The sequence below is a fragment of the Tachysurus vachellii genome, chromosome 22 (assembly GCF_030014155.1).
Source record: "Tachysurus vachellii isolate PV-2020 chromosome 22, HZAU_Pvac_v1, whole genome shotgun sequence".
NCBI classification, from domain to species: Eukaryota; Metazoa; Chordata; class Actinopteri; order Siluriformes; family Bagridae; genus Tachysurus; species Tachysurus vachellii.
Genome location: NC_083481.1, coordinates 2,472,501 through 2,492,500, shown reverse-complemented (window position 1 = coordinate 2,492,500; position 20,000 = coordinate 2,472,501). Strand labels below are relative to the sequence as shown.

Here is a 20,000-nt window from a genome sequence, read left to right as displayed (position 1 = left end):
TTAGCACTGCAAATACAGTATGCAAGATGTAGTGCAACATAAAATGGGGCACTTTAGTCATGTTACCAGTCCTCAATTGTAACAGTTGGCTGATTGTCCAAGTCCTCTGGAGCGTAGCCTTCTGCCACAAGATCAATCACCTGAGTCTTCAGACACAATCTGAAACAATGGAGACATTGTAACACACACGCACACAAACCTTCTACATGCTCTAAAAAGTCTCAAGGGAAATCTCTCACTCGAAGGAGGTGGAGAAGTATTTGTTAACACCCTCGATGCCGATTTCATGTCCGCAGTCCCCAGGCATGTCCTCCACGCGCCACTCGTTTCCACCGTTCTCTGTCAACTCCCAGAATTCCATATCCTCTGCCATGGAGAGCAAATGCACAAAGAGTTTTAATTTGTAAAAATAGTACATTTAGTACTTAGTACATTTAGTGTTTAGTACACAGCTGATATCTCGATATGTTACCGTCTCCGTTTGGATTCTTGAGAAGGTTTCTTGCCATTTTTGTACTGATGAGTAGGTCCTTGTAAATAAGCTGCAGACAAAACAAACTGTGAGAGAAGAACAGAAAGGGAATACGGCAATATCGTATATAATAAAGCCGTACCGATATTTTACGCAGTTTGACCTGCCAGTATGTTTGAAATCAATCAATCAATCAGTCAATCAATCAGCTGAAATGAAGGACATCCTTAGGTGAACAGCTCCGGGTAAACAAATGTAAGTCCTCAGCATAAATCCGCCCTGCACACTCATCTTCCTGCTTTACAAAGTCGACAGTGTCGAAAGACAAAAACGGCCTGGCACTGCACAAGTCTGAAAAATGCTCTGTCACAATGCAATTTGCAATTACACACCCTAAACTTCTTCCTTCCTTCCTTCCTTTCTTTCTTCCTTCCTTCCTTCTCTCTCTCACTCTCTCTCTTTCTCTCTCACTCTGTCACTCTCATTCTCTCTCACACTCTCTCTCTGTGTCTCTCTTGACCTTACACCTTCTAATGTAAATTTAATCTAGTCCTGGTCCTTGGCATGCAGTGCTGTTGATCACCACAGGGTCTAACTGAAATCTGTCCCTGATCACTATTTTTAAGAGCTCTGTGTTAGTTACAAACTACAGTGACACCTTTGATGGATAAACGATCATGTTGAATACAGTACATGGCCACTGTATTTGTATGGTTGTTTGTTTTCCTCCTCAATGTTTCAAACCACTAGCCAGCCCTGCTAACACTCCCTATGTAATATAAAACCTAGACATAGACCTGGGCTTTAAGATGAACATGGCAGGACATTAAATAACTACATAACGCACACAGCAAAAATAGATAAAGCTGCAAACGTATTACTCACAAAGAGAGAACAGACGAAGAGTCTTTACACACTGACTCAGCAACTGTCCTGCTGTACAGTATGTCCGTGTGCTTGAGCTCATACACACACATACCAGCCTCTGCCGGATACAAACACAATGTCATGTGATCTCCTTCTCCTCCCCATTCTCTCTTGCTCTCTCCCCTTCTCTCTTTATATCTCTCTCTCCATGTGCATGTGATTTACACATCACAAATAATCCCTACCTCAGCATTAATGGTGTTCATTAAACAGCAAGAGGACATACAGAGGGAAAAGCTGAAGCAAGGGAAAAGGGAGATCAATAGCACTGCTAACCTCTACAACACCATTTAGAGCCCTTCTTCCACTGCCTGCAATCTTAATCCATTCCAATGAGCAGCATGTTTTATTCCTTTTACACCACAGCAATGTATCAGTGATTACAATTTTAAAAAATATGTATTATTAAGACAAATCATACGTTTTTTTTATCCATTTAAAGTTACTTATAATGTGTATAATGGAACATCTAATTTATTTCACTGCTCCTTCACCAGCATCGCTCTTGAATTGAGAGAGAGAGGAGAGAAAAAAAAAAAGAGACTGGTGAATAAATGACTTTATAACTGCTATAACGTAAGCAATAACAGGAAGTAACTACAAACCAATAAAGTACATGACGTTGACAAAACTAAAATTTGCCACACACTTTGACATCTTTTTAAGAGCGGTAACAGTTTGGCATCAGGCTGAATCACAGCATCCTGTTGTAGATGACTTTCCCATAACAGCAAACCCCATAAGTCAGCGGTGTCCAATCTTATCCACAAAGGGCCGGTGTGGGTGCAGGTTTTCATTCCAACCAAGCAGAGAAGCCACACCTGATCCCACCTGTTTAATCAGTTGTTCTTGGCTTTTAGTAGACTCTGGTGTGACTTCTGCTTGGTTGGAATGAAAACCTGCACCCACACCGGCCCTTTCTGGATAAGATTGGACACCGCTGCCGTAAGTACTACCCACTATATGGTCTAAAGTTTGTGCATCCCTGACCATCACACCCACACAATGTCTTTGTATGCTGAAGAAGCATGACAACACCCGTTAACACCGGACATAAAGCGAGCGCCATGAAGACATGGTGTAGAGGTTAAGGTTGGAGTGGAAAAAACCTGAGTGTCTGGGATGAACTGAACCTGGAGCCACCTCAACATCACTGTTTCATCTCACTAATGCTCTTGCAGCTGAATGAACACTAATCCCCACAGCCACAAACCTCTCATGGAGCTTATTATAGCACTAAAACGTGACTAAATCTGGAATGTGATGTTCACCATTTACATATAAATCTTATAACCAGGTTTACACACACTTCTCTCTATTTAAATTCTTACTTATGCACTTATGATATTGAACGTGCGGGATTTTTTTTTTTGTTTGTTTGTTTTTATGCGCATGATCGTGTGCAGCGTGGATGTGCTCGGAGGCACCCGCCGAAGACGCAGCCTCACCGCTGTAGGTTTGTAGCTTTTTTTTTTTTTTTTTTTAAAAGCTTTGCGCTTGTTTTATTGCCGCTTTAGTGTCACATCAGACCCGTTATCTGTAAATTCATGTAATTTCAGGACTTTACATACTTCATCTGGTCGATTAGGTCTCTGTCGTCGTTTGGGGCGTCGATTTAAGGTACAAACGTCAAGTTAATTTCTCAGGAAGGGAACTTTTAGTGGACTGAAACTCCATAAGTAGTTAGACGGCTAGTCAGGTTCATCATGCTAGCTTACACTTGACACGTTTATAGCTTATTAACAGATGGTACTCGGTGATATTCCACACAACTGAAGAGCAGAACGCTCGCAGTGTCAACAAAAACAACCACAACAAACATCAGCTGATTCCCTGTATCTGTTAGCATTAGCTTTAGCATTAGCTTGTGCTATTTGGATGCGGACAGCAGGATGAAGTTAACTCGACAAGTTATAATTATTTTTATATTTAAAAATCGCTTTAGATACGTATTAATAATCTGAAACGTGACAGAATAACCGCGTGACAATATCAATATAGAGGTTAGCAAACATGGCTAAGTAGTTAGCGACAGGCTAGCCTTGCTATTGAGAACAGAAATCATATTTATATGATAATAGTATTATTATATTAATAATAAGCGCACATGGCATAACAAAACACGTGATGCCTATTATATACAGCAAAATCCTAACAGATGGCATGTATAATTCTGCAAACTAGCCCTGATTAGCCGTGTGACCTACGTGATATATTCTACACACGTGTTTTTTTTTTTTTTTTTTAAACGTATAACGTTTAAAATATAACTTAATCCGATCCTTATATAAATATTAAACCTTAAACTTTGCAGTGACTCGAATCGTGCCTCGAAATCACGACTTATTTCCACTTCGGCTTCAGAGAAATGGACTCCGACGTGAAAACAGCTGCTTTTGACTCACAGGTACGATGCATTTTAATATGATTATATATTTATTTTTGCGATACATGATGTCAGGCATGTTAATCTTTGTAAACAAAAGTATTACTGTGGAAATATTATCACGTGTGGTGGTGTTGTTAAACATGTACAAGTTTCATTGCGCTTCCTTGACATGAAGCTTGCTAGCTGGCTAGACGTGTATAATAACTAACTAGCAGGACAAATACAACTTATTTCTGTTTATAAAACGCTGAAAGACGTTTTCATTTGGTGTGTCAGCCGAGAATGAACCCACTACACAGCTGTTGACTGTTTATTTTCGTTGTTAGTTCCAGCTTGCTAGGATGCTAGTCACTGGTATGTACTGTATGGTGAATGTAGCTAGCATTAGCTAGCAGGCTAAACAAGATGAGTTGGGGAAATGTTTTTAATAAAGTGTCTTGATTTGTACTTGTTTCAGTCAGAATGCGGATTGACATAACGTTATGTCAATTATTTGTTTGTCTGTCGGGTTTTTTTTTAATTTTTTTATTTAAAGTTAACAGAGTTGTTAATCTTGTGCTAGTCTTGCTAGCATAACAAATATCAACAATCACCACTTTTGTTTAACTAGCCGGATAACATCGTCATAACTTTTAGATGTCAGCTATTGAAAGTGTTTTTTTTTTCTTTCTTTCTTTCTTTATGAATCAACAAAACGAGAGCGCAACCTTTGAACGTTACTTAATGTTGTGTGCTAAGTTATTGTTCAGTCGGTAATTCGGTTCAGCGACAACTACTACGGTTTATTCGTCGCGTATAATGAAGTGTATTTCATCAAACATAGTTTAATCGGTTCAGGTGACATTGTGTTAAATTAAAAAGCAGGTATAAAACCGTGTCATCGCGATAACGCTGCGTTATTGCTTTGCTAATGTCGCAGGTGGTCGATACTAGCAAAGGACACTGATTTTATGTATTTATTTTTATTGCTAAATGGTTAAAATGTAATCTAACGCAAGGATTTTGGGGTATGAACGTCTTTAGCCCCGTTCACACTGCAGGTAAAAGTGGCCCAAATCTGATTTTTTTGGGGGTCATGTGACCAGGTCAGACTTCTTCAGGAGTAGTGTGAACACTCAAATCTAGCCCAGATCTGATTTTTTTTTTCAAATCAGATACAGACCACTTCCATATGTGGTCCTGAATCAGACCCAAATCTGATTTTTTTTTTCCCCCCCCAATTTGGCCGCAGTGTGAACAACCAAGGCGGATTTGATGCGACTTTTACGTCAATCTACATCGACATTCGTCACAATTATGCGCCGGCGAGTTCGCACACAAACGTGACTACGTCTACAAAATGGATCAAATAATCAAAAGTTGCCCTCGACATCCGAAAATTTTCAAAACACTGCGTCTCTGTGCTGCCGTTACACAAACATTTAGAAAGAAAAGCAAAAACGCTTACTTCCTCCATAACCTCGCCAACTTTAGCTCAACGGCGTGCTGCGTGTGACGTCATTGTTATTGTTCGTTTGCGCACGCGGATCAGTTCGAAACAGCAAACAGTTCACACTGGTATCTGATATAGGCCACATTTTTAAAGGTAACGTGAACAGACAAACAAAAAAAATCAGATCTGAGCAAAATATCCGAATTGAGCATTAAGACTTGCAGTGTGAACGCGGCTTTTGTGATTCGCGTATATTAAAACTTTTACGTATCTTCGAGATGTTTTGCGAATGGGGGACAAAGTTGCCGATAATCTCGTTAGCTCGCTGTTGTTATGGTGCTGAGATCTCGCGATATTTTGCACGTACAACGCGGCGCTGTTGAAGTCTTGAATCTGATTGGTCAGAATTGTTGATAACCGCAGTAGTGGTGGTGCGTCCAATGATACTCGTGCTATTTATTAGGTTATCGTTTCTATAGCAACAGTTCATTCATGGCGATTTGTAGTCTTGGTGATGCGTTAATAATAAACAGGTAAAGATATAAACGTTTGATTGTTTATATATATATATATATATATATATATATATATATATATATATATATATATATATATATATATATATATATATATATATATATATATGTGTATATATATATATATATATATATATATATATATATATATATATATATATATATATATGTATATGTATGTATGTGTGTGTGTGTGTATGGAAGGCTTTGTAATGAGACTGAAGTGTTTATTTAACTAATTAGTTACAGCAGATAGCCGGAGCTGACACGTTTAATTGTACACTATAACTTGTGTTCTGATCGCAGGGTTACAGTCCAACATGTAAAAGGAAAAGGACGGTGGAAGATTTCAACAAGTTCTGCACATTCGTCCTGGCCTACGCTGGTTATATTCCATATCCTCAGGAGGTGAGTAGTGTGTTTAAAAACTGTGTGTGTGTGTGTGATGGGGTTGGGTGATATTGAAAAGAATGATACAGTTCAATATTTTCTGGGATTTTGCCGATAACGATAATCAGACGATATTTTGCATAATTCGAAAATGTGTTTGTAATTTTTGTACTAGCTCCCTTTTAAAATCTCAGTAGGATGCTGATTAAATAAAAAAATATTGAAAAACAATTTTTTTTATTATTTAAAACTGAAGCATTCGAGTGAGAACAACAAAATCTCCGCTCTTCTGTAACGTGGATTGTCCAGTAAATAAATAAGCAAAAACGACATTGCAATATAAGAATGTAAATGCAAACTTATGTCAAAAACTGGTAAACAGTTTACTCCTTCTAGTTCTGTCCAATGTTCACAAAAGGTAAACACCTTTTAAAATGTGAAAGAATTCATATTTGTCAAAAATGTTGCCCTCAAAAAAAGAAAGATATATGTAAACAAATGACACTACTGTAAACAACGTCTACAATTTAAAGCCTAAAAGGTCAAATTAGCCTTTCTGGTTTAAAGTAAAAGTGGGTTTCTTTGGATTCACAATTTCGCATGCGCTTCAAGTTGTGCGATCAAAAACACCAGTCTGTCCACAACATCTGGTGACACATTACAATATTTCCTTCAGAACTTTTGACAGAGCTTTCAGGTACTTTTTTTTTGCAAGTCTGGGGAAATTGATTTCTTGTGTTTTCCACCCGTCAAGTGGATTTACATCACTGTCTACCTCAGGTATCATCAAGTAGCTCTGTATCTCCTTTTCAATTGAAATGAGACTCACTGGTGTCATCATAACCTGCTCCAGGTTCCGCTGTCATAGCCTGAGCAGAAGCAGTTGAGCGACCTGGACCTGCTGTAAGGCTATCTGTCACTGTCACTATAGCCATGAGGTCTGCCGTCACCGCTGTCTTAATGGCTTTCACCTTGTCATCATTATTGAAGGGCTTGTCGAGTGTGGATGCCAGACTCAGCAGCTCATACACACAGTTTTCTGTGTACTTGGAGTTCAGTTACTCCAGAACGGTTTGTTTAGTTGTCTTAGTTAGGTCTGTGATGGTCTGTGTCATCAGACTTCACTGCCAGGACTTGCATGTTGAACAAGGACATCACGGGTTTTAGGTAAGAAACCGGTACAAGTTGCTCACCTGACAGACAAGCTCTGCTGTGTACCGCCGCACAGAAATACACAGTATTCTTGAACACTTCATGCAGTATTTTGATTGATTACTGAAAATGAATGACCTACTCAATAATATGATTTGGCATATCGCTATAACAACAATTACGATTTATATGTCATTACGACTAAAGAACCTGGTGTTTCACTGACCATTGACAGATGACTGTGTTTAACACACCCATGTTATTGCCCATAAATAGTTTTCAGTTCTATTTAAATTGGGTACGACACGGGAGCAAATGATTGGCTCAAACCGTACCTCAAATCAATCCTGATGCGTGAGGTGAGGACTTATTTTAATACCCCACTCGTAGCTTTATGTATTTTCACTTTGTTTGACATACCTGAATGTTGGGGGGTTTTTACACCTGGTCACTTCATGTGTTTTCTGTGATCCGATATCTATCCGATGGTAAAAAGACCAGGTCTAAATGCCCTCCGAAACGTTTTCGTGACGGATATAAATCCGATGGTACAAACCACTTCAGGAGGTGGTTTGGGACGCATTTCAGATGAAACTGGACAGGTGTAAATGAATGTGGTTGTTCAAGCCACATACGTCAGCGCTATACTCCTCCCAAACGGAAGTACGTCACTCGCAGGTGAACTTTCACCCAGGTGTCTCGTTGGGTCTTAAAATGCGCTGCTGCCGTCAGCGAAAACGCAGCAAACAGTAAACGCTGTTTTTTGTAGCATAAACGTCGTAACCAGTTTTTTCGTCTTCTTTTTGATCGCATTCTGAAAACCGCACACACCAAAGTGTGTTCCGTTTCAATTACCCCGGAAATGAGGTAAAATATATTTTGGGCGGGAGCAGAAAGATCGGATCGATATCCGATTCGCCGAGACGCATTTATGTGGCCTAATGTAAATGGAACAGTTTTAACAAATCAGATAGCTATCAGATCAGAGAAAACACACGAAGTGACCAGGTGTAAAAAGGCCCTATGATGAACATAAACATGGTTTCGTCATATCCTGTCATAGACGGTTGCAGTCAATGTGTGTAGACGCATTGTGAAGAAAAATAAAGCTTGGAAAGAAATAGCTTAGATCGCCGGCGCCTCTGGTGAGCGTACGACACCGATTAGTGCCTTGTGTAAACTCGTTAGCTGTATATAGTGACAGCTGTATGTAGCAGAACTGAAAGGGAAAAAAAGTTGCTGTTGGACAGACCGTGCCCACTAGCAACAACAACAGAGCCTACGAGAGAGAGAGAGAAAAAAGCTGAAAAGTAACTCTCCCTCATTTCAAAGTCATTTAACTGAAGATATCAAGCACAAAATTGTGATTAATGCATTTCTGTGGCTTTACATCGTAGCTGAGCATCACTAAAGAAACGAACCTTGTAATTACGTGAAGGTTTCAGCGGACGAATCGCGTCCGCTCGGCTTGCAGCACGACGGTGTAGAATTCAAATTCATTTCCTCTGTTCGGAGCTATTAATCATCGTCATAACCGCTCAGGCTTTTTGTTGTGTTTGTCATAAGCGTGCAGGTTTGAACGTGGTTAAGCACATTAGCAATTTGTTCTCGTCCTAAAAATGTCACTGAGATCAAAGTAGCATGAAATGTCAGCAAAGGTGTTAAGAGTTCACAGGTTTTTGCATGACTGATGCGTTCAGTTTCAGAGGGACACCACCCACCCAAACACCCACCCACCCCAAATCCCCCCACCCGGCAATTTCCACAAATTTTATGATTCCATATAAGCACCAGATGAGCACAGAGACTTACAACTGCATGTTGCTAGACAAAGTATTATATAAGGGACATTACAGAACAATGCATGACTCTATTCATTTATTATGTTAATGTACTTAATGCAGACTGTTGCCGTTTACCCCACGACGGGTCCTTTGTCCTTTCTCCTCCGTTCTTGCAGGAGACGCCGCTCAGGAGCAGCTCGAGTCCTCCCAACAGCACGGGTAGCACGGCAGACAGCGACGGCCTTCCTTCTCCCGATCAGCCTCCGCGCAAAAGCCGCAAGAGCTTCGGTGGCTTCAAGAGGCCCACGAACGACAAGCCCGAGTTCCACAAGCGGCCCAAATCTACAGGCTTCCTCCTGGAGGAACGCAAGAAAACCGACAAAATGAAGAAGAAGAAAAAGAAGCCGACAGACATAATCAAGTCAGAAGGTTCCGGGTCTTTTGCGCCGCTTCCCTCTGGCAGAGCCGAGATTTCAGCTTTCGGTCAGACCATCAAGGAGGAGCCGGAGGATTACATCAGCATCTCTACACCGCCTCCATACACGGAGCGCTCCTCTCACCCCGGCACCAGCTCTCCGCTCAGGTCAGACTCTCATGGCACCGTAGGCTGCAAGAAGGAGCCTGAGGCCGAGCGAGCGTGCTGGGATTCGTCACCCAGCTCGGGAACAGTGTCCAGAGGCGAGAGCAGGGAGAGGCTGGCGCTGCCCGATGGAGAAGCCATGGTCATGAAGATGGAGGGATTGCCTGGTACTAGAACGGTGATACGTCAGGGAAAGCAGGTGGTGTTTCGCGATGAAGATGGATCCGCAGACGACGAGGACATCATGGTCGATTCAGGCAAGTTCAAATAGAGTGCAGGAATCGATCCTCACTGAAATCCTTCTCCGGGTCCTTGCTGTGAAAGAAAAACTTTTCCATAGCTTTAAACACAGACTAAAAAAAAACGGCATGATGTAGCTTCTACTGATGGATGCTAGATGATGTCATATGGATATCACAGTGCACTTTTCTGAAACGCTGTTAAAAATATATAAAAATGTATTACGTTTTTCAAGTTAAAGGTGAGGTCTCCATTGTTTGAGAAATGCTTCAGAAAACTGAGTCGGGCCGAATACTAAAAAAAATCAAAACAAACGTGTAGCCAATGAGCAGAAAGGGGCGTGTCTTGTCAATATGGGCGGAGAGAGTGTTCAGTGCGCATGTGTGACATTAGCAGAAAGCGGTTTTAACATTGACATGGAGGATAAAAACTCTGGAGGTTAAATAACTGGAGGTTATTGACTCGGGAAACTCCAATCAATTGTGTGTCATTTTTGCTTGTTTGTTTATCTACAATCGTATTGTTCTTCACTTCAGCTATGATAAAGACACATTTCTTTCCTTTAGTTGCCTGGGTTACGTATGTATGTGTGGGTGGAGCTATAAATACAGGGGTGGGACCCATTTGGGTTAGGGGCGTGTTTGTTTTGGTGATTTTATGTGTCAACATTGGCTTTCAAACATCGGAGACCCCACCTTTAACTATTATTTAACTGTTTGCGTTTTAACCTGTTCAGATTTACTTTCACCCAAATGATGTGAACGATGATAAAGAGCACAAAATTTCACTTACAAAAGTGTACACGACTTTATTAAAAAGCATTGCGTTAGCGAGTCTCATCCTGTTCTCCGTTTACAGACGACGACTCGTGGGACCTGGTGACGTGTTTCTGTATGAAGCCCTTCGCCGGCAGAGCGATGATCGAATGCAACCAGTGCAACACCTGGATCCACCTGTCCTGCGCCAAAATCCGCAAGTCCAACGTCCCAGAGACGTACACCTGCCAGCAGTGCAAAGACTCCAAATTTGACATTCGGCGCTCGAACCGCTCACGCATGGGCTCTCGAAAGCACCTTCTAGACTGACGTCGCTCGCGCCCCTCCCCGAGTGTGAACTCTGATCGAGACAGGAGACGAGGACGTAAGAGGAAGTGCTCGGACTGCGTTATCAAACTTTCACCCTCTTTTATATATCGTCCACCTACCATTTTTGTTCTCGTTTTTTTTTTTTTAATTTATTTATTTTTTTTATCTGTCTTTTTTTTTTTTTTTTTTTTTTGCGTAAGGCAATCAGAACCTTAGATGACGCATTAAAGAGAAAAGGTTCTATAGATGTTTCCAAACGAATGCCGTGTTCCCGAAGACTTTTATGAGACACTGACACAGGAACAGGAGCGGGGACGATGGATTGCACTTTTTCCCTTTTTTTTTTTTTTAAAACCCCCTTTTTTTAAAAAAAAAGAAAAAAGGGAGCATTTGTATTCATATCTTTGAACAGTATGTATGTATTCGTTTGTTCGGTGTGTTGAGTTTAACTTGTTATCTCCTTGTGGAACTTTCTGGAATCCAAAAATGTCTAAGGAGCGAAGAGGCACTATAGTGTTTTATAGTGAAAATATGTGGTACAGAATCTGTCCTCATGAGCGAGTGAATGAATGAATAATATGAGAAATCCCTCTTCTCTTTTTCCTCAAAACTCACAGACGTCCTCTTTAACAAATCCGGTTCTGTTCTCCGCTTTATTAACTGCCACACCGTGCATTTCCACCTCTGTGTTTTAGTTCATTGTGGCCTTTGACCCGAGTGATACGAGACATTTGGTCATACGTGTATTGCCCAGAAGCAAAAACAAAAGGACTTTATATTTTATTCACGTTACACACTTTGCTTGTGATGTACACAACAGACTTGAAGTGGACTCGTATCCACCACTATTTCCCAGAATCTAAGTAGCAGAGGGTTTTTTTTTGACTTGACTCACATCAGCGCATCATCTCCTGATCACTAAACACCAGTCTTTATGGTCAGTGTCGGTTTCAACGGACGTTTTGATTTTTTTTAGACATGGCGGCATTTTAACTCGCCAGAAATCAGACGCTACTAGCTAGTCATTTCCACTTTCCTGTAGTGAGACGTTTTTATTGCACTATGCCCTTCTTGCTGTGGCATTTTTATGAATAGTTTTTGCGTTAAATGCCACGTGTGACGTTCTAGCATCACAAAGACGACCTACGTAGATTACCCTCACCAAACCCGTTTACAGCTAGAGTTCACCGCGCTAACGATGCTTTCATTGCTAACCACTTTAGCGCGGCGGTATAACGTTCAATGTCCTGCTCAGTTTTGGGTTTTTGAATTAGTTTTTTTTTTTTAAAAAGGGGAGGAGCCAATCCCCTTCAGATGTTTTATATTACTATGCTATTATTTATTTCCCACTTATTTCCACAGTCTTTGTATTCCGTTGCGTTCCGATTTCACTCTTGTTACAAAATGATGGGAACGACATAACGGTTAAAAGGTGTGAACCCAATCAGTGACGAATGACAGTATTTACGATATTAACGATGAGCACAATACGACGTTCACACGTCACAGGGAAATTCTTAAAGCAGTCCTAGAGACGGCGCAGCTGATTTTAGAAGCGCATCGTTACGGACCTTTTAAAAGCTCATCCTCCGTTCTATATGACCGTAGAATAATAACCACTTTTATACGCTCCCATTTCCACGTGTTTTCAGTACGTGTACGAACATCGACACGCCCCCACAGCGATCCATCGTCTGTTTTAAAACGTTCCTACGACGTCTTCGGACGTCTCCTTTATCTCCGTGTTCACTAATTATTTATTTGGATAGTTTAGTTTTCTGTCGCTAAACATTTCATCTGTCCTGTTTCTCTGAGCTCGAGAGTTCAAAGTGGTTTTTATTTCCTCTTTTGATTCGTTTTGTACAACCTGTGCGTTCTGTTTGTATATAATGTCAGCGGTAGCTCACGGATGTCTTCACGTTTAGTTGGACTGGGAATTTGGGGAATTGTTGTTAGAGATCTGGCAGCTCTAGGCTCGGAGACGGGAGCGCCGGGCCAGAGAGAGAGTGACAGAGAGAGAGAGAGAACGAATGTTTCTGTGAAACTGATGTAAATAAAGAGCTAATGAGAATTTAATGGTGATCTCTGTGTCATGTGGATTCTTTATTTATTCTTTTTCTTTTTTTTTTTTTTTAAATGTTTTAAGATTCCTTCTTCCTACAGCAGTGATTATTTGTTTCTAATTCCTTATAAATTATATACATTGTTTTTGGGTGGGTTTTATAGGGTTGACGGCTTTTATTTTGTTTTCAAAGTTTAAATTTCTGTTCTGAAATATATAAATAACTTTTTTGCAAGTTTTTTTTTTTTTTTTAAATTAAATTTAGATCTCATTATTACCATTTTAAGGGTATGATTTGATTTTTTTTTTTTCCAGGTTTATTTATTGCATATAAATATTTTTTTTGCTAGCAGTGAGGATTCTTTATATATAAAAAAAAAAAAAAAAAAAAGAGCAATTTTTTAAACCATGTAAAATTGTGATCTAGAAATAATAGAATAATCTCGAGGTTATTTATTGAGGTTGTTTTCTTTTTCTTAAAAAAAAAAAAAAAAAAAAAAAAGACCTAGAAACATTTCTACACTAAAACTAAACTAAAAACCCCAAAACATGAATATGCAAATTTTGGTGTCGATCTGAAGAAAAAAAAAAAATCAGATTTCTCTTAAAAAAGTAAATAAATAAAATAATTCTGTTCCTTAGTAACATTTCCGTGTCGTTCAGATTGCTAAGTCAGTACGGAGGATGTTTTATGTCTGACATGAAGATGTGTAAAGATGTGATTTTTCACTTTGTAAAGAAAAAAAAAAAGCATTGGGTTAAACTAGTTTTTTTTGTTTCATAACATGAACACACGAGTGTAATGTATTTACAAATCCAAATCACACGTGTAACATTTCACATTTTAATGTTTACTTACAAGTCAGAACTAAGTATAGAGACTGTTACATGACAGATGAGGACGTTAACAATGAAGAAATCGGGATTTAAAGGAAAAACAAAACCCTCATGAACTTTTGTGAGGATGAGGTTGAAGGAACGCGTTTAAATGTTGACAAATGCACAGCTATGCGTGTGTCAGAGAGTCATTTGAGATCGTCTGACTCGACTCACCGACTCTTTTTCTCTCTCTCTCTCTCCTAAAAGGGCTATAAATACAGTATCTATATCATAATAGCATTATAAACCGGATGCGGCTCATTTACGTTCACATTTCGTACCTTTCGTAAATGGAGTCGAATCAAAGAGTCGATTTGTTCTCAAACGACACGTGCAGCTGGAGTAACGATTCGTTCGTATATTTATACGTCTTCAGTAACTTTATCCTGCTCAGGCTCGCTCGAAACCTTGCGAAGTTTGTCAGAGAACACAATTCAAGCAAAGAAAGTGTAGGAAAAGCAGACAAACAAAAAAAAAATAAACAAAAACAAATCAGTGGTGACATTCTTATACTTAGTTCTATTCAAATACAATAACCATAATTGTACATGCATCTGTGACATAATAATAAATACAGAATACCTGATCACAGAACAAAAAAAAACTGATCTGGCAAAAGGATAATTGTGTTATAATAAGCTTTAATGAACTATACATTAATACACAATACAACTGACGTATGAATTTAAACTTTAAACTTTATAACACACTGAAGGGGAGAAAATAAAAACCTGAATATTAAGTTTCTGGTTCTCGGGTGTGTTCGTTAAAAACTCTGTACCATCCAATAAGACGTTCAGTTCCTTTGCTCAAAAGTATATTTGTGCGATATAACATCCTTCGTAAGAGTTTCACATTACGGTGATAAGTAGCTATAGATAAATATGACATAATGACGGAATAATCACAGACCTTCTGTTTAATGCGAGACAGAGAAAAGTGAAACTGAGCATGTAACTGGTGTTGATTAACCTGCTGTGGTAAAGTGTTTAACACGATTTAGTCACCTGACAAATCCCACCATACAAGCCAGATCTGCCCTGTCATATGACAGCTACAATCAGGGCAGATGGAGGATTCCTCCAGGACACGTGAAGCCTCATCGTTTCCAACTCAGTAAAACACACCGAGGAAAACGCCATCTGCCATCTGCCCTCTTCCGCATACGATTGATGCTCACGTTCGCATACGATTGGCTAGCGCTGGTGTGATTGACAGGTGAGAAGAATATGCCCCTCCCACTTAGACAGAGCATGTTATTTTTTTTAATTCTGATTTTATTTATTTTGTAGCCGTGTTGGGGAAGCTGTCGTGTCGGCAGTTTTTTTGTGTTTAAGAGCCATTTTGTACGAGTCTCTTGATGATGTAGGCGCAAATAAAGTAAGTGGTGAAAGGTTACACCAAGGTTAATTGGAAAGAGTACAAGTACTCTTTCCAATTAAACGCTCTCGCTCTTTAGCGTGCATACGTATATCCCAGAAAATTGCAAGCACGACAAATTTCCGACAAAGTGTCGGAGAGCGAGTAGGAAAAGCGTTCAGTAGGAACGCGCACATGCTAACGCTAGTACGCACTTCCTTACCGATCTCCTGTTTTGTAAAGAAACACATCTCAGGGTAAATTAAATCCTCTCGCTCGTAACCGTGCTCTGTGTGAACCGCGTTCTTGTCTCAAATCTCTCCATCGTGGATATGCTAATGAGATCGAGGGTAAAGGAAAAGTGGGCGTGGTTTACACACTCAAATTCACGGCGGGAAAAATCGGACAGCCCTTCTGACTTCCCTTCGGTCGACGTCCGTCATCCGTCGTCCGTCTGTCTTTCACGCGTGGGGCAGAATCCTACCTCTCGCCATCTCTCGCTATCCTGTGAGCTTCAGAGGGAGAAATTATCGTAAAAATGTCAGCAATGGGAATAAAATGTGTGTTGTTTTTTTTTTTTTTAACTAAACTCACACTGCTTGGGTATCCGAAGAGCTTCGCAGTCTCCGGAAAGCACTTGGTGCAGGACTCCTCGGAACTGGTAGAGCAGCTTCAGACTCTTCTCTTCTCCCACACACGGGTCGTAGAAGCCGGGCAACCCCGTCTGAGAGAGCGGCCCAGGGGCAACACGTGAGGTTAGTTCAGGTTACGGTGTCAGCAGGATTTAATAGAGCAGGTAGAGAAGCCGACGTAGGTCTGACCTTTGACGCCTCAGTGAGGATGAGTTTGGAATCTTTCACCAGGCACTGCAGAGGCACCGTCACGTCGATGACCTTCGCTCGCTCGGGTTTCTGACTGGTGTCCATCATAAACTTGCCGTACCAGGCATTTAAGATGATGAGACCTGAGCGGGAGATGGAAGATTGTCTGTTCATCTGTTACGAAAATAAACTTTCAGTGTTTTTATTGTATATCTACTTCAGAAGTGTTTGGACTTCTGGTGTCGGAGAAAGATGAAGAAAAGAAGTGCTTACAGGAATAAACTGTAAGAAGATGAAGATAGCTTTAAAAAAATGCACATTTTAGATAGAAGTTGCTCGTGGGGTTGGAAAATTTCACTCAACATTGTGAAGCTTTCAAAAGTTTAAAGGGAAAAAAAGCTACAGAGCCTTTAGTTAAAACCTTCACTCATTTTCAACCCAGGGCAATAATTGCTATTTCCAACCGTGTTTCTCGTGTCCATGTTGACGATCGAACGTCTTCGTCACGTCTCACTCCACGGTGGTGTTAATATGAAGCTCATATGAATGTAGACACTCAGGACTTTAATAATGTGTAGAGTTTCATCAGTGTTTCTGTTTTTCTCTACAATACTAGAGGTGATATATACATAGGAAAGTTCCAGGTTTATTTTCTCCACACAGATGTTTGTATCTTCAGAGTAAATATTGATATCAAACCCGTTTCTGCTCTCTGAGACGATCTGAGTGTTTGTTCATCTAAAAATCAGCTCAGATTTATCTTCAGTGCTAAAATTCAGTGTAAGATTATCAACAGAGGGAAAAACACACGTCTAAAACACACTGAAAGAACAACAGAGTCCTGACTAGTTTTAGATCAGACATAATATGCAGATGGATATGGTATGAACGGAGCTACAGCTGATGTTTCTCGGACACGTCCGGCGAAGAATTACGGAGAAGATAGAAGCCAGAAAACACTGGAAAAAAGAGTCGACGGACCTGACGAAGAGCAATAAGCGTTTTTATGGATAACGAATACACGGTACGAACTAAATAACAAAAGGAAAAGTGTCTGAGGTTTCTTTCACCTCACTTTAATTATCCTCATAATAATACCATCAGCTGGGTCTTAAATCTCATCAATCCTTTCATTTGTTCAACTCTAAACCGAACATCTGGACTGTGATGCGTTTTCACTTCACCCATTTTGGACTCTTCTGCTTCAATGATTCTTCGCACAGACTCCTGCATCAGTAACACCTACAGTACAAACATGCAAGCACAAAAAAAAGGGATTATTTGTAATAGCAAATAATAAACATTAAGCATTAAACATTAAGTCATCGATAAAGCAAGCGAACATGTGTATTAGCTGCTGCGTGGTTTATGTTTCACCTTTATAATGTTGACTCCCAGTTATTTATTGAGATTTTATTCAATCTGTGACTAAACCCATAAATGAGCTTGAATGGGTTTAAAGCTTAAAAAATGTGAAACTCATCACTCAGATTTACTTTTAGCCAGTAATCCACAGTAAACTTTTAGGATTTAGGTCATACTTAGTGAAGTTTGTGTGCATCTTTATTATTTTTGTATGATTTGTTTCAGGGGGCACGGCGGCTTAGTGGTTAGCACGTTCGCCTCACACCTCCAGGGTTGGGGGTTCGATTCCCGCCTCCACCTTGTGTGTGTGGAGTTTGCATGTTCTCCCCGTGCCTCGGGGGTTTCCTCTGGGTACTCCGGTTTCCTCCCCCGGTCCAAAGACATGCATGGTAGGTTGATTGGCATCTCTGGAAAATTGTCTGTAGTGTGTGATTGTGTGAGTGAATGAGAGTGTGTGTGTGTGTGCCCTGTGATGGGTTGGCACTCCGTCCAGGGTGTATCCTGCCTTGATGCCTGATGACGATGATGAGTGAGAGTGAGAGAATTCGAGTACAACAGGCTCTCTATTTAAACCTGAATGCAATATTTCATAGCTTTTCAAAATAATCATAATAAAAATATTAATAATAATTATCATAAATGATATAATAATAAATATTATAATACATTATGGCTATATATGTTTTTTTTATTATTTTTTTTAATTCCTGAGATTAAGACAGATTTATCATATTAAATCCAAGCTAAAATCTTTTCATCATTTATGACTAATCTGTATTACAAAAGGATTTCAGAGTCATTGTGCTAAAATTGGTGAATTAGCAGAATTAAAGATCATCACACTTAAATTGTTCAAATAATTCAAGCACCTTTACGTCCTGAAACGATTTCCCGGCCGTCGCGTTTGTGGTGCACGGATAAATAGATTTTATGTGAATACTCACAGCAGACTCAGCCTCCTGCCTCTTCTTGGCTATATCAGTCACCGAGTTCACTCTGTGCTTTTCCAGCTCCCTGATAAACACAAACACAAACACTCACACGTGAAATGACGAGTTAAAACCTCATTACAAACCGTCTCATCGTGTTACGAGACTCACTGCTCCTTTTGGGCGTGTACATAAGGCTTGATTATAAGCTTCTGAACCGCTACGTAGACAAGCAGAGGGCCGACGGTGGCGTAAAACACAGCGCTGGGTAAGATCTGGTCTGTCAGGTGAATGGGGAAAAGATACGTCTGGCTGGCTCGGTTTAACCTGGAGGAAGAAAAGGAAACGATTAACAACTTCAGCTTTAATTTATCGTGATTTGTTCGGCTCGCGTAAACAAGACCAGGAATGATTCTGGAGCAAAAAGACGATTCTGAATCATTCCATTCTCTCAAGCTTCTCAAGTAAACTCAGAAAGGGTAGATCAGGAGAAACATGACACAAAACCATTGTGATTATTATCGTATATGACATTTTGGCCCAGTCACAATTCTGAGGTGAGACGGATTAAAATCTTTTAGAGGCAGAGAGACGTCACGGCACTCATTACAGACGAAGAAGAAGTGATTCGTTCGGATAAATCGCACAGAATCTGACAAGACAGAAACGAAGCGATGAAGCATGTCATTACTGTGACGGAAAGAGAAATCGTCGCTGTCGGGCGGAAACCTCGTATGTCCAAATTTTGTCAATTTGATGCTATTGGTCGGTCCCCACGTGGGTCTGTTATTTTTACAAGTTATTAACCAATCTAAAGTCTTGAAAATAGCTTGAGCGCAAATCTCTTCGCTTCTGTGCAGAAAGAAACCCGTGAGCCACGAAGGTAAGTTTGCGATCAGATTAGACTAATTTCCACCTATTAGACAGCCTAATCAGCTTATCGTGTTTTGTATTGCATCACTCTTAAACCTTTAAAATAGAGTTTAGGAAGATGTATGTAACGACGTCTGTGTCCGTACCGTTCTTATCGATGACGGCATAATCTCGTATCTCCCTGCTCCCGAGTCATAAAGCTTGTATCTCTGATAAAACGTGACTTTGGGAAAATGTTGTGTTAATGTTGGTACACAACTGTATATGATGGCAATATAAGGTATAATAACAACTTTAACGATACAATGTTTAATAACTCAAAAAAATACGGCGTTTTTTTAATTTCCTGAAAAATAACGGTTTTGGAGATACGAGGATTCGGCCCGACAGCGACGACATGCAGATTAAAGATGAAGATTGTCAATTATAACTCGAAATAAATAACAGCTTTATGTTGTACGAGTTTGTTCGGTAATTCTCCGCTGTAGGGAAAGGAAGGATTTTTTTTTGTTACAGGATCTAACGCTGAGAAAAAATAAAAGACATCACTAAAATCATCTAAAAACAAAACATCCCAACCTGATTTTCAGAGAGACTCCTTGAGGTACCCCGATGCTGACTGTCGCCGAGAGAACGCTGTGCCTGCTGATCTTCCTCTCGGCGCCGTATTCTACCACCGTCCCAAAAAACCCAGTCCTGAACCAGAGCAAGGCAGGAGGATCAGA

General features: G+C 40.1%; 3 protein-coding genes across 7 annotated transcripts in view; 1 reads left to right on the top strand and 2 right to left on the bottom strand.

Annotated features, from left to right (window-relative positions):
• Positions 1–5,259, bottom strand: part of fbxo2 (F-box protein 2) — a 6,094-nt gene extending 835 nt beyond the window's left edge. Inside the window, exons 1-5 of one of the 4 annotated variants that reach the window (XM_060857985.1) lie at positions 1,358–1,375; positions 615–681; positions 473–542; positions 240–366; positions 67–159 (exon numbers count right to left, since the gene is read on the bottom strand). In XM_060857985.1, the coding sequence (XP_060713968.1) occupies positions 67–159; positions 240–366; positions 473–509 (257 nt within the window). In that variant the 5' untranslated portion in view covers positions 510–542; positions 615–681; positions 1,358–1,375. Of the gene's footprint in view, positions 1–66; positions 160–239; positions 367–472; positions 543–614; positions 682–1,357; positions 1,487–3,699; positions 3,779–5,235 lie in introns of those variants that run through there. The other 3 variants (XM_060857983.1, XM_060857986.1, XM_060857984.1) reach the window with 3 other exon arrangements.
• On the top strand, positions 2,834–13,069 carry phf13 (PHD finger protein 13). 2 transcript variants are annotated; one of them, XM_060857982.1, is made up of 5 exons: positions 2,834–2,855; positions 3,714–3,806; positions 6,063–6,164; positions 9,259–9,919; positions 10,761–13,069. In XM_060857982.1, the coding sequence occupies exons 2-5, from the start codon at positions 3,768–3,770 to the stop codon at positions 10,985–10,987; spliced, it is 1,029 nt and encodes a 342-aa protein (XP_060713965.1). In that variant the 5' UTR covers positions 2,834–2,855; positions 3,714–3,767; the 3' UTR covers positions 10,988–13,069. The 2 variants fall into 2 exon arrangements, with proteins under 2 accessions (XP_060713965.1, XP_060713964.1); XM_060857981.1 differs by lacking the exon at positions 2,834–2,855 and adding an exon at positions 2,878–3,019.
• An 885-nt stretch (positions 13,070–13,954) lies between these two features.
• Positions 13,955–20,000, bottom strand: part of dnajc11b (DnaJ (Hsp40) homolog, subfamily C, member 11b) — a 9,922-nt gene continuing 3,876 nt past the window's right edge. The window contains exons 10-16 of the mRNA XM_060858115.1: positions 19,855–19,971; positions 18,574–18,729; positions 18,418–18,487; positions 17,293–17,350; positions 16,109–16,251; positions 15,882–16,011; positions 13,955–15,799 (exon numbers count right to left, since the gene is read on the bottom strand). Coding sequence (XP_060714098.1) covers positions 15,768–15,799; positions 15,882–16,011; positions 16,109–16,251; positions 17,293–17,350; positions 18,418–18,487; positions 18,574–18,729; positions 19,855–19,971 — 706 coding nt within the window. The 3' untranslated portion in view covers positions 13,955–15,767. The remainder of the gene's footprint in view (positions 15,800–15,881; positions 16,012–16,108; positions 16,252–17,292; positions 17,351–18,417; positions 18,488–18,573; positions 18,730–19,854; positions 19,972–20,000) is intronic.

Bases quoted from the DNA above. Each gene is read 5' to 3' on its own strand.
- phf13 (XM_060857982.1), top strand. From the start codon at position 3,768: ATGGACTCCGACGTGAAAACAGCTGCTTTTGACTCACAG. The intron at 3,807-6,062 runs GTACGATGCATT...TTCTGATCGCAG, and splicing joins CAGCTGCTTTTGACTCACAG to GGTTACAGTCCAACATGTAA. The intron at 6,165-9,258 runs GTGAGTAGTGTG...CCGTTCTTGCAG, and splicing joins ATATTCCATATCCTCAGGAG to GAGACGCCGCTCAGGAGCAG.